We start from the raw sequence: 13,771 nt of genomic DNA on the forward strand, positions 1-13,771 counted from the left end.
ATGATCCACGCAGAGAGGGAATGAGTGTTGGCGTACAACGGGTTCACATCTGGGAGCAATTGCATTCATATGTGCATTGTTCCTGTGGAACTGTTCTCTCCAACCTGCTGTTCGCTTTCTCATTTGTGTTTCACCAAATATTCTCACGATTCCGTAATTTCGGCCAGTGATATTTAACTTTGTGTGTGATGCTCATGCTCATGCACAAATGCAAGATGGGGATTCTTGCATTGATTCCTTTTTTTTAAACAGGTAGAAAAAGGGATGATCATAGTGGTTAAGGTCATGAGTTTGATTCTAAGGAAACATGCACTTTTCAAATGGATAGCTTAAATGCACTGTTAGTCACTTTGGATAAAAGCATCTACCAGATGCATAAATGTAAATGTAAGTTAACACATTTTCCCTTTTTTTCTGTCATTACCCTTGGTTGCTTTACAAGGGTGACTAAAATCCTGGTGAAAAATGGCCCACAGTCTCAGCACAGCTCCCTGCGTCTTTGCCAGCTCCTGGTTTCAATGTGCTTTTTTTAGCAAATCTCCAGTTCCCCAATGGCTCCAGTAAAACACTCCAGAAACCCTCAGTGGTGGCTCAGCAAAATCCATTTCATTTCCGCCCACCAGAGCTCATACGATCATACCTCTGTAGCTGCTGTGTGGTATTAAATATTAATTTTCATTAATGTCGTAGGTATATCAGCGGAAGTCTCATTTTAATTTGACACAACCACATCTGTTTCTAATTTCTACCTGGCATAAAGTTTGCAAAGTTCTGCAGACTGAACGGCCACTGTTGGGTTGCCATGTTTTGATGCCAATGCAGTAACTACATCTTCTGCAGAGGCTGTCCATAATTCAAGTACATACGTGTTGTATGCTTTCCACGCACAAGCAGATGCATTTAAGCTCCAGGGCCTTTCAAAAGTGCTCATCCAAAAACAATATGGCCTGTATTTTATAATCAGTCCCAAAATGAAGTCATATTACATTATGTTTTTGTTTATGTTGAAATTGTATCCATGTCAGTGCATGTTACACTTTGTCTTAAGGTTAATGAAAAGTGCTTGGCTTCAGTGCTTACCATTGTGTTGTCTTACTCACTGGCTTTCTTCTAAAACCTAGTCAGCTGCATAGGCAATACTTTAAGGCAACATGTGTTCTCTTGCTACACAGTCTATTCCAAAAGGTTGGCAGCGGCATTAATACAATGCATTGAACTCTAAACCTATTCCAGGTTTCGGAAGAAGCGATAGACATGTTTATTATAAATATGCGTTTAATTCATTCAATACCGAAAAATAGTCATTGAAAATAGTAATTGTACAAATTAATACCAATTTCACTCAATATTTGTATTTTCAATGTATTTTTCTATTCAGTAGAGTTTCATTCCGCTAGCCTAACAACATGCTAATGCCAAACTTGAGTCAAGTTGCCTGTGCGCTTTGCACGAGGAGCGTTATTTGTATCACGCACAAGTTGCTGCCGATGTAGTGCTCTAAATTGGTCACTTCTGAGGTTCCATATCAAATAGGATGGTGACTCAAGGGCCTTTCACACTAAACACATCCTTGCAGTAAAAAAAAAAAAAAATAGCAGAACGCAGGTATTTTGATATGCATATTTAACAGTTCAAGTTCTTATTAACATGACACGGTGTCTAAAAAAGCATGGTACTCCTGCACAAGATGCTAAAAGAACAGCGAGACAGTGCAATGGTCAAAGACTTCCGTATAGTACATATGCATAGGAAAACAATAGAAAAACAGTGAGGTAAAGTACACCAAAAAATACATTTGGTGTAGGCTGTGGAGAGTTAGACAGCTCACTTGGAACAAACCCCTCTCTCTCTATCTCTCTCTCTCTCTCTCTATTTGATGCACTCCAGTGGTTTATTTTATTGCCAGGACCTCATTTTGTAGACACATGTTCAGAGCAAGAGACTTATGCACACATCCTCCCCCACAAAGCCCTGTTAAAAAGAGTGAATGTTATCAAGTTTCTCAGCTTAAGAGTTCAATTAAAATTGAGGGCTCGTTTCACACAACTGTGCAAACTCCATCCCAGATTGTTGGTACTGCGTGAAAACCAGCATCCCTGGTGGTACACAGACAGTATCCAGTGATATTCTAATGTGTACGTGTGGTGTGCCTGCATAATTATGTTGGTCAAGGAAAACTAGAGGCTTGTTGAAATACTTGGCTGGAAGAAACAAATTGCTTGAGAGATGTTATAGAGAAAAGATGGAGAGAAATGGAAAAAGAGAGTGAGAGATTATAGAATAATTAATATTGTATAAATAATTTCCATTTAACTCACAGTTACTTTGCTGAAAAAAAAACACAGGTTAAACCAAGCTAAAGGTGTTTGCTGGTCTTAGCTGGTTTAAGCTGGTCTTCAGTTAGTCTAGTTGGTCTCTCAGTCTAATAGTGCTGAAACCCCCTCTAAAACCATCAAAATAGACCAGCCTAACTAGCTTGACCAGGGTGGGACACCAGTGAACCACTAAAGGCTGGTTTAAGGTTGTTTAGAAGTTAAAGACAGTAGGGGTATGGTCTGGCTGGTCTGAACCAGTGTAAACTAGTTTAGCTGGTTTTTCCATCCTGGCCAAGCTGACAAATGCCCAAAGACCCTCTAAAAACAGAAAACAGACCACCTTAAACAGCTTGGCCAGGCTGTAAGACCAGCTTTCTACTTCAGGCTGATTTAAGCTGTTGTTGTTTTTTTCTTCTTTAGGGAATCACCTTTCTTGGACTTTTCAGAGGGGTGAAAGGGGGATTTTTACCTGCTGTGACATTACAAGCAGGAGAAACTGGAATCATATGGCCAATTAAGTGCTTAAGGTCTTAAAGGAATTTGGAGGCCGTCAGAAGTTCAGGTTACCTTGAGCATCCCGCTTTGATCTAATGCTGAGGTTAACTGCGCCGACAGTAACATGTTGAGGGGCGTGAGAGCTGAGAGAAGTGTGCATTTGTCGACTTAAACATAACTTTGGAAAAGGGCAGAAATATTGGGATCTGGTTAACTCAGACATCTCTCTCTGTTTATTATAGTACCATTATGAGCCTCTGACACACTGAACTGTGGCACTTGTCCAGGTAACTAGACTCAATATTTCTCATGTGAAACGAAAGGTAGACTCGACTCAGAGTTGATTGCGATAGTGTTAGCATGTTGCTAAGCTAACAACACAATACTCTAATAAACAATTAAATATATAGCACACAAATAATGGGTAAAATAGTCAAGTTGCTATGTTTCACCAAATGTGCTTTTCCCATGTCAGATGTATATAGTATAATGGAAAGCTTTCAGACTAATCTATTGTGTTGATGTGATGTATGTACAGCAGCCTACATGATACTGAAAGGAATGTTGTCTCAGATTAATAGGATTACTTTAAGCAAATCTGTCACAGTTCAAGATAACTGGGTTGACTGACTTGAATCTGAATTACGTTAGACATTATTGCACACTTCAACATGAAGATCAGGAGACTGGTTGGTGGTTTGGATGAATGTGCAATCTTTGCTGCTGACTAGCATTCCACATTAATATCACTTACATGTTGAGATGCCAGCGTAACAAGGTCTACTCAACAGAAAGAGAGCTTCCATGTTTCATGTTTCGAACTCTTTTGTGGGTTTTTAGCTAATGTAAACAGATGTGTTAGGCTTAATCGTTGTATGTTTGAAATAGATTAGAGGTGCTTTGCGCCAGGCAAGAGAAGAAATATGTTCCTCTGGTGGTAAGTAATTTGTTATTGCTCGAATGGTTTCCTGTTTGAGAATCTGCCGTCTTAGGGAAATGCTGTGCATGTGTTTAATACCATTTTCTTTTTCTCTTTTTCAGTTCTCCGTGATGACTTCAGACAGAACCCTGTGGATGTAATGGTGGCGGCGGGTGAGCCGGCGGTCATGGAGTGCCAGCCGCCCCGTGGGCACCCAGAACCGACCATCTCCTGGAAAAAAGATGGAGTCACCATAGACGACAGAGATGAAAGGATTACGGTAAGAATGACATTTGAGTGTAGTACCAGCTTAGACTAGCATGAATATCTATGCTGGTCCAAGTGTAGCAATCATCATGTTTGGAAAGTCCTCTTTCTGGTTGGAATCTGGTGACCACCCAATCAGTTGTCATTTTGGATAAAAGCGTCAGCTTAATTAATTCATGTAAATGTAAAGATAGACCGTTCTATATGATGGGATCAGAAGTGTTCTGATCCCATCATAATTCTGGACTTCTTTAAGTAAACCAATATATTCCAACTAACCATTACTAATGAAGGCGCACTGATTTGTTGTCTAATAAACGACACAGCACCACATAGAAGGAAGTACCCTCATTTAATGCGTGTGGATAACAATTGCTTCTGCTGCATTTTTCAAGCAAATGAAGGTCGATTAGGGCTATTGCCCTAACAGTGTTTAAACTGTGTCGTGGCCAAAGACTCTGTCAAGGAAAATTAATAGAGCCCACTCATTTGATTGGAAAGACATTTGGGAATGAAAGTTTGCCTTTGCAAGTCGAAAACTCGCCACTGATTTAATGCAGTCTTTAAACCAGGGGCACAAATTAGTTTTTTCTAATTAAATGTGGGGGAAATTAAGTAACAGAATCAATCAGCTCTCTTTTGTCATTTAAAGAGTGACTTTTTCTATGCACAGCGCTGCTCCTTTTCCATTTGTCTAATTCGTTGCGAATAAAGCTAAAGGTGGTTTTGGAGCTGTTATTTTTAATCAGACTGTTTGCAGCAGTTTTTGGGAATACAAATTTAGCATTTAGTGGCTAAAAAGGAAATTATAATGAGTTACGCATTCCAAGGTTTGGACAACGTTTTATCGTGCAGTCACACTAGACTTTGTGTTCCATTCACTTCCATTCAAGCACAAAGTAGAATCAAGTACATGCAATGTTGATTCCTCTTTCAATGCATTCCAAGTTCAGGTTTGGTGAATACTGACCTGCAAATTCACATATTGTCACATAATTGATGTTTGATTCTGGGTTCAATACAAGTTAAGTTCAATCGACAGCATTTGTAGCATAATATTGATTACAACAAAAAATAATTTTTGGCTTGTCTCTCCATTTCTTTAAAAAAGCAAAAATCTTGTTTGCAATGAGGCACTTACAGTGGAAGTTAATGGGGGCCAATTTTTGAACATTAATATAGCCACAAGACATAAACAATATGCATGTAAACATGATTTTAGTGCAAGAACATCACTTACTAACCTTTTCTGTGTAAATTAATAGCCAATTTTACAACTTTGTTGCCATGATGATGTAATGTCAACAAACCTTAAAATGACTATTAAAATGACAATTTAAACAACTTTACAGCTCAAATAATACAGGAGAATGAACAGTATTTTTTAACAGCATTTAATCATTTTGGTTAATTTTAATGAATGGAAATACAATTGTTCATTGCTAATTCATGTTAGTTCATAATGCAGGGCTGTCAATCCCTAAAATTTTTAATCGAATTAATTACATGGTGTCCCAATTAATTAATTGTAATATTACCATAAATAGATTTCCTCACAAAATGATATTCAAAACTAATATGCCTTGAAACATTGGATCAACTACGGATAGCTGCATACAATAATGAGCATCAGCACACTTATTATGCATTTGCTTTGAGCGCCACAGATATCTCTGAATTAAAAAGCGCCAATTTCGCCATTAATTGCTTTTCAATAGTAATTTCTGCAGTCTGCTCAATAATTAACTGGGGCTCACAGTTTGTATTGTCTTCTTGCTGTTTGTTCGGCATTTGTACATGATTATCTGGCCTACTGAATTACTTCACACAGCAAGCACCATACTAGCACTTCTGCTCAACAACTGTTGTCAAACAAAACAAGACAAAAGGCATGTGGATACGGCAATCTCCCAACGCTCCGATTGATTGCATCCTCGACGGCCTTCCTGCTGTTACCAGAGAATGGAGAGAATGAGGGTGCTTTCATTGACGCTGGATGGACAGTAAAGGGATCACGCCTTGATGGAACTCAAAATATTAGTTTGTGTGTATGAGACTTGAAGGATGTGAAGAAGAGTTAGTATGCTAGTGTCTAGTAGAGTTCTGTTGGATGTTACTGGTTGTGTAGAATAACCAATAGATAGTATATTTGGTCCCTGGTTCAATCCCCACAGCCACCACCATTGTGTCCTTGAGCAAGGCTCTTAACTCCAGGTTGCTCCAGGGGATTGTCCCTGTAATAAGGGCTCTGTAAGTCGCTTTGGATAAAAGCATCTGCCAAATGCATAAATGTAAATGTAAATGTATATCTCCCAAGCTAGGCAACATTTCTAAGCATCATTTAGGCATGCTTTTGGCCTAAAGGCTGCCAAAAGTAGGCATCACAATTATACCTTATTAAGGGGCGTTCACACTGACAGCGATTTTATCATGGAGGTCCCTCAATCACAAACATTCATTAAAAATGATTGACTTCTGGACATTCTTTGCTGTAGCAAATTTTGTCTGTGTGAACGGCACTTAAAATACCACTTTTGGTCATAATTTAAGTAAGCATGTATCTTTTATTGGCAAGGCAGTCTCAGAATGCATTGCAATATGTACAGGGAGCATTTTCATCCAAGATGGCGGATGGAGTCGATTTTAAATATATATTTTATTTGGGATGCCCACTAAAATAAATGTTGATAGAAAATTATTCCATCTAAGAAAAATACACTCTTTCACCCAATATGCGTGTGTTCAATGGATTTGTGTAGATGTTGAGCGAACAGAATTTTTTTTAATTATATCATAATTTACCCTCATGTCAATCCAAACCCATATGACTATTCTTCTTGGATAGAATAATACAAAGTATATATCACAGACTGTCCTCTCAACACCTTGACAGTGGATAGTGACTCACTTTAAAGCTTTAAAAAGGACCCCAAAAAAGTCATATGTGTTTAGAATGACAGGAGGGTGAGAAATGATGACATCATTTTCATATTTGGGTGAACTATTCTTTTAAATGAAAGAACTTAGTTCAACTACTTGAGATTATGGACTTCATTAATGGAGTTTCCAATCAGTCATTTATGAGATTCCATTTCAGATTGAATGCTGCCAATGTAAACAGAAGTCAGCACACCAGTTCTCTAGAACAGAGCTATTGTGTTTCTCCAAAGTTTTAACTTTTCTGAAGCACATTCTCAATTTTCCTCTGTATTCGTTTCCTCTAAACATACACAAACGCACTTAACGTGTGACCTGACCTTGTCTGCTTTGTGTGTCTCGTGCCATTTCAGCCGTTAAGCTCTCCCTCAAACAAATAGTAACATAATGACACTTCAAACCCTCTCCAACACCACAGGGTGTCTTAAATAAACTCGGCCTCCTTCCTCTCCCCTCCACCCCACTCCTTGGTTTAAAGACTCTTTTCCACCATTAATATTTAGTAGAGGTGACGGGGCTCAAGAATGCTTCAGAAGATCGTAGAACGTGTCCGGATAGGAAGTGCTGGAGATGTCCCATGAGACACTGATGGAGACCTGTGGAAGATTTTGTTTTGATGTTCGCTGAGGTTTAAATGCCTTTTAAATGTAGATCTGGACAAAAAACAAATCTGGACAATCAGGGCAACTCTCAATTTACACCTTTGAGTCTGTGTGAGCTGATGAGAAATGAAAAATATATATCTGTCTATCTATCCATCCATCTGATTGCCTGTTGTTTGTTTGTTCATTCATTCAGTCATATCTGTCTGCCTGCCTGCCTGATGTTTGTTCATATCTGTCTATAGTTTATTAATTTGTTCATTGATTTGTTCATACAGTATCTATGTGTCTACGTGTCATACTGTATCTATTTTCTCATATCTATGTTCGTTTGTTCAGTCATTTGATCAATCATTTTATCATTATTTCATTATTTCTACTCATCTATCTACCAGTTAAATACTTATTTTCCCATTAAAATTACATTTAATTTCTTAATTTTTTTGTTCTTTTTTATCTTCTTTACTGACAATTTATGTACACTTTTTATATTTTACATATGTCCTTTGTGCACATGACCTAGAGAGTGTAATATCTGTAACTAATTTGTGAATTATGGGCTTTACAGCTAATATATGTTTGTTACACCTCTGGTCTTTATCTGAGACTCTGTTTACACATTCCACATATTAACACACTGCTGGATTCAACATTGTCAGTGAATGATAACCAATGAGACATGACATGCTCTGCCATAAAGTGAACCCACATGTTGACCTGTTTAAGTGCAGGCATGTAGGGGGCCGTAGGAGAGCTGCCACATTCTGCTCCCCATCATTGACTCTCACCGTGTGGTCTCCTAATGCATGGATCAGATATGTTGAGCATGCATGTGTGTGTGTGTGTGCGTTGCGTGTGCGTGTGTGCATGTGTGCGTTTGCATGTGCGTGTGCGTGTGTGCGTGTGAGTGTGAGTGTGATCTGTTGATATGACAAAGGCCCCCCTGGCCTGTAATCAAATCCTTGGGAAAATATAAGCTCACCTGTATAGCCGATGCACACATTCACACACATTGACGTGTATTCATATATGGATCTAGATATGCATGTACTGCAGGTATTTCAAGGGTTGTTGACAGGGGAGATAATGGGAATGACATTTGACAAGGGGGGCCACTCTTAAAGAATAGATGTCCAAAACATACAATAGATGACAAAAACGAGTCATATTTCTGCTAAAAATCAATATTTGATATAAAAAATACTTATTTTTTTTAGAACCAATAAGAATTGTTGTATTTTTGCAATATTTTCATGACAAATAAGCCCACAACTCATTCTCATTACTGTGAAATAAATGGGAAATAAATTATATAATGATTCATATATTGTTTTATTTATTCATTATTTAGTATTTATTCATAATGGTGTTATTGATTGTTCTTTCTTTAATTCATGCTGATATAAACACTATATCTGCATTGTAAAGAGAATCTAATGACACTATTGAAAACAACAAAACAAAATATATCTATATATATTCTTTTGATTTCAGGGTGAAATGTAACCTGGACATGGTGTTCAATAAAAAGTGAAAGTATCTAGTACAAAAGTTTCCTCGTTAAATTTGAACTCAGTTATTAAATGTAAATATTTTGAAAAAGTGAATATAGAATGACTATAATTTATTAATTTAACTCTCTAATCTTTTCTTTCTTTTAGATACGAGGTGGAAAACTAATGATTACGAATACCAGGAAGACAGACGCGGGAAAATACGTTTGCGTGGGAACCAACATGATGGGCGAACGAGAGAGTGAGATTGCAGAGTTGACTGTTCTCGGTACGTATTGACTAAGTGTCACTTCTTCTGAAAAAATGTTACATATATGCAAAATTCTTTTAAATGTATGGATTTTACCTCGTCAGATAACTAATTGGCAAAAACATGGGCATATGATTTGTCTTCATCCAGACATGCATGTATACAGTTGAAGTCAGACATTTACATACACTTAAGTTGAAGTCATTAAAACTCATATTTTAACCACTCCACAGATTTCATATTAGCAAACTATAGTTTTGGAAAGTATTTTACGATATCTACTTTGTGCATGGCATGAGTAATTTTTCCAAAATTTGTTTACAGACAGATTGTTAGACTTTTAATTGACTGTATCATAATTCCAGTTGGTCAGAAGTTTACATACACTAAGTTAACTGTGTCTTTAAGCAGATTGGAAAATTCCAGAAAATGATGTCAAGCCTTTAGCCAATTAGCTTCTGATAGGCTAATTGGAGTCAATTGGAGGTGTACCTTTGGATGTATTTTAAGGCCTACCTTCAAACTCAGTGCCTCTTTGCTTGACATCATTGGAAAATCAAAAGAAATCATCCAAGACCTCAGAAAAATATTTTTTGGACCTCCACAAGTCTGGTTCATCCTTGGCAGCAATTTCTAAATGCCTGAAAGTACCACATTCATCTGTACAAACAATAGTACGCAAGTATAAACACCATGGGACCACGCAGCTATCATTCTGCTCAGGAAGGAGACACATTCAGTCTCCTAGAGATTAGCTTAGTTTGGTGAGAAAAGTGCAAATCAATCCCAGAACAACAGCAAAGGACCTTGTGAAGATGCTGGAGGAAACAGGTATACAAGTATCTATATCCACAGTAACACAAGTCCTATATCGACATAACTTGAAAGGCTGCTCAGCAAGGAAGAAGCCACTGCTCCAAAACCACCATTAAAAAAAGCCAGACTTCAGTTTGCAAGTGCACATGGGACAAAGATCTTACTTTTTGGAGAAATTTCCTCTGGTCTGATGAAACAAAAATTGGTCCTGGAGTGCTAAGGGGGAGAGATTGAAACTGCACCCGGCTGATGCTCTGTTGGGGGGCACTCGTCCCTTGAGCACGTGCCCTTGTTGTAGCTAGATTATAACGTGATGGCGTGATTTTGATATATCGATTATCAAAATAATAATTTGTTGCAGCCCTAGTAGCTATCACAAAGCCCTGACCTCAATCTGATAGAAATTGTGTGGGCAGAACTAAAAAAGCGTGTGCGAGCAAGGAGGCCTACAAACCTGACTCAGTTACACCAGTTCTGTCTGGAGGAATGGGCCAAGCTTGTGGAAGGCTACCCAAAATGTTTGACCCAAGTTAAACAATTTTAAGGCAATGTTACCAAATACAGCAAAGTGTATGTAAACTTCTGACCCACTGGGAATGTGATGAAAGAAATAAAAGCAGAAATAAATAATTCTCTCTACTATTATTCTGACATATTCTTAAAATAAAGTAGTGATCCTAACTGAACTAAGACAGGGAATGTTTTCTACGATTAAATATCTGGAATTGTGAAAAACTGATTTTAAATGTGTTTGGCTAAGGTGTATGTAAACTTCTGACTTCAACTGTATATGATCAGGTTCCCACACAAACCCTTTGTGCATTTGTAAACACATGCAGATGGATTCACTTAAGTACACACAAACACATCGTATGAAGTGTTTGTTTATGGACAGCGAAAGAGAGAATCCAGATGTTTCAAGTTTGTGTGCATAGCTGTAGGACGACTCAAGCGTGTCATTGACCCTGTTAGGACACATGTACCCATAAACCTTATTTTTTTTGCTCATTAAACAAATACCAGCTCACACCTCACACTTCATACATCCTTCATTCAAAAACACACACATACTCGCATAGAAATATACATTCATTTGTGATCCTCAAACTTACCATATCAGTTTGCATCATGCAACATCAGAATTTTGTTCTAAGAGTGAAAAAAGGCTGTGACAGTTCCTCCTCAATCTTCGTAATTGGGGATTTTATACAGTATATATCATATACAGCATATAATATACAGAATGTTTATTTACAACTGGCTGTATATTGTATGTAAAATATATACGCATCATCATCATCAATATCTTTATTCAATGTTTTGACTGTTTTAGCAAATCTTACCAACAATACCAAGTAGCAAATCATGATTCACAGTTGTGGCATAAGATAAAGAGTATTGACTGTTTAAAATAAGGGACGAGCACTTCTATGTGCCCCGGCCAACTTCCTGTTTCAATATAAATTACATCAACACAGGAAAGAAAAGGGGCCTTAATAATGTATCCTCACATCAATGAGTAAGATAATATCAATATTATATAATCTTAATAAACAGATCTAAGCAGAAGCTTGCTTTAGAGTTAGATGCATGCACTTATAGGCTCTAAAGAGGTCTAGCTGAGGGAAGAATGAAAGGCAGATTGTTTGTTAGAGGAAAGCCACTAAATGTCCCTCATGTAGCTGTTATGAAAGAGTGAAAGAGAAAGTGAGAGGAGAAAGAATAAATAAAGGTCAATTGGTGAGATGTTGCGTTCAGTAAGTGCCTAACTAGCCAATCAGATTAGAGTTGGGCAATGACCTGTAAAGATCTATTGCATGTCATGTGTTTCCTAATAACAAGGCTGTCAATCGATCAAAAATGTAACATATGTAAGACATGCTGAATAATTAATTAAATTAATGGTGAATTATTGCATGTACAAATATTTACTTATGAAAATCCCCCAAAGTCAACAAAGGCCAATAACCGGCCTGTTGTTCAGAGCAATTTATTTTGCAATTGAGTTTCACCTAAAATGTGTGGATTCAATCCAACATTTTTTGTTTCTTTGGTCATTGCAGTTCACACCATTAGACTTAAGATCATCCTTAAGATGTCACATCTTTGTACTACATTAAAGGGATCGTTCCCCCAAAAATAAAAACTCTCTCAACATTTTACTCACCCTCATGCCATCCCAGATGTGTATGAATTTCTTTCTTCTGCTAAACACAAATTAAGATTTTTAGAATATAATTTCAGCTCTGAAGGTCCATACAATGCAAGTGAATGGTGACCAAACCTTTGAAGCAAAAAAAGCACATAAAGGCAGCATACAAGTAATCCATAAGACTCCAGTGGTTAAATCAATGTCTTCAGAAGTCATATGATAACTGTGGGTGAGAAACAGATTCATGTTTAAGTCCTTTTTTAGTTAATATCTTCGCTTTCACTTTCACATTCTCCTTTTGTTTTTGTCGATTCGCATTCTTTGTGCATATCACATCCTATTGTCCAGGAAGACTCATATTGATTTGTTTCTCACCACACCTATCATATCACTTCTGAAGACATGGATTTAACCACTGGAGTCATATAGATTACTTTTATGCTGCCTTTATATGCATTTTGGAACTTTTGGCCACCATTCACTTGCATTGTGTGTGCCAGAGCTGAAATATTCTTCTAAAAAGGATTCATTTGTGTTCAGCAGAAGAAAGAAATTTACATGCATCTGGGATGGCATGAGGGTGAGTAAATCTCTTTAAGCATATTGCTCTACTAATAATATTTGTGGTTTTATATTTGTGTGCGTGTGAAGAGAGGCCCAGTTTCTTGAGGAAGCCGAACAGTCAGTCTGTGCTGGTGGATCAGATCGTTGAGTTCAGGTGTGAGGCTCATGGAGACCCCGTGCCCACCATTCGCTGGAGGAAAGAGGATGGAGAACTGCCCAAGGCACGGTACGTACACTGCATGTTTGTGTGCACACAGTGGAACCTTCATAAACCTACTAAATAATGCCTTAATATGATTTTATTGCAGCTTTAGGAATGCAGAAAGTATTGTAGGTTAAGGATGGGGATTGTAGTTTGTACGCTTGCTAATATGTGCATTAAGAATAATGATCAAGTCGTTACTTGTTCAGACGTTTTTATCTGGTGTTCAATGAATTGGGTGAAAAAGCCTCCTAGACTTTCTTAGAAAGAGGGACTCCAGCCATATCTATGGGACGGTTCTCATACTGCAATCACAATGTTGCCTGTCAGGAGTTAGTGAGACTCTTGAGGAACCTCTGTTTGTGTATGTTGTGTGTTGTCAGGCATGAGATCTGGGAGGATCACACTCTCAAACTGAAGAGACTGACATCAGGAGACGCTGGTACTTACACCTGTCAGGCCGAGAACATGATGGGGAAGACAGAGGCCAGCGCCACCCTCACAGTCCACGGTAAGGACACCTTGTACTCTCATCTATCATACTGCATTTGATAAGCTGATACTGTAAATGTCCACCAGCAGTTTTCTTTAATTTGAAGTTGCAAATGTCTTTCATAGATGGATATTTGTGTCTGTCTTTTGGACCACTTCTTCACAGCTGTTAGTTTCGATACGTTTAGGGGTTTGACAGGTTGTCACGTTGTTTTACCCGAGTGGATCCTTGATTTTGAATATCCC

At 37.9% G+C, this 13,771-nt stretch overlaps 1 protein-coding gene across 3 annotated transcripts in view; it reads left to right on the forward strand.

Moving 5' to 3' along the window:
- The window catches only part of LOC127631589 (roundabout homolog 1-like), a 296,494-nt gene that overhangs the window by 218,879 nt on the left and 63,844 nt on the right, over window positions 1–13,771 (forward strand). For all 3 annotated transcript variants that reach the window (XM_052109827.1, XM_052109829.1, XM_052109828.1), the window contains 4 exons: window positions 3,852–4,009; window positions 9,197–9,317; window positions 12,919–13,057; window positions 13,417–13,544. In XM_052109827.1, the coding sequence (XP_051965787.1) occupies window positions 3,852–4,009; window positions 9,197–9,317; window positions 12,919–13,057; window positions 13,417–13,544 (546 nt within the window). The remainder of the gene's footprint in view (window positions 1–3,851; window positions 4,010–9,196; window positions 9,318–12,918; window positions 13,058–13,416; window positions 13,545–13,771) is intronic.

Source organism: Xyrauchen texanus, chromosome 38 (genome assembly GCF_025860055.1).
Source record: "Xyrauchen texanus isolate HMW12.3.18 chromosome 38, RBS_HiC_50CHRs, whole genome shotgun sequence".
NCBI classification, from domain to species: domain Eukaryota; kingdom Metazoa; phylum Chordata; class Actinopteri; order Cypriniformes; family Catostomidae; genus Xyrauchen; species Xyrauchen texanus.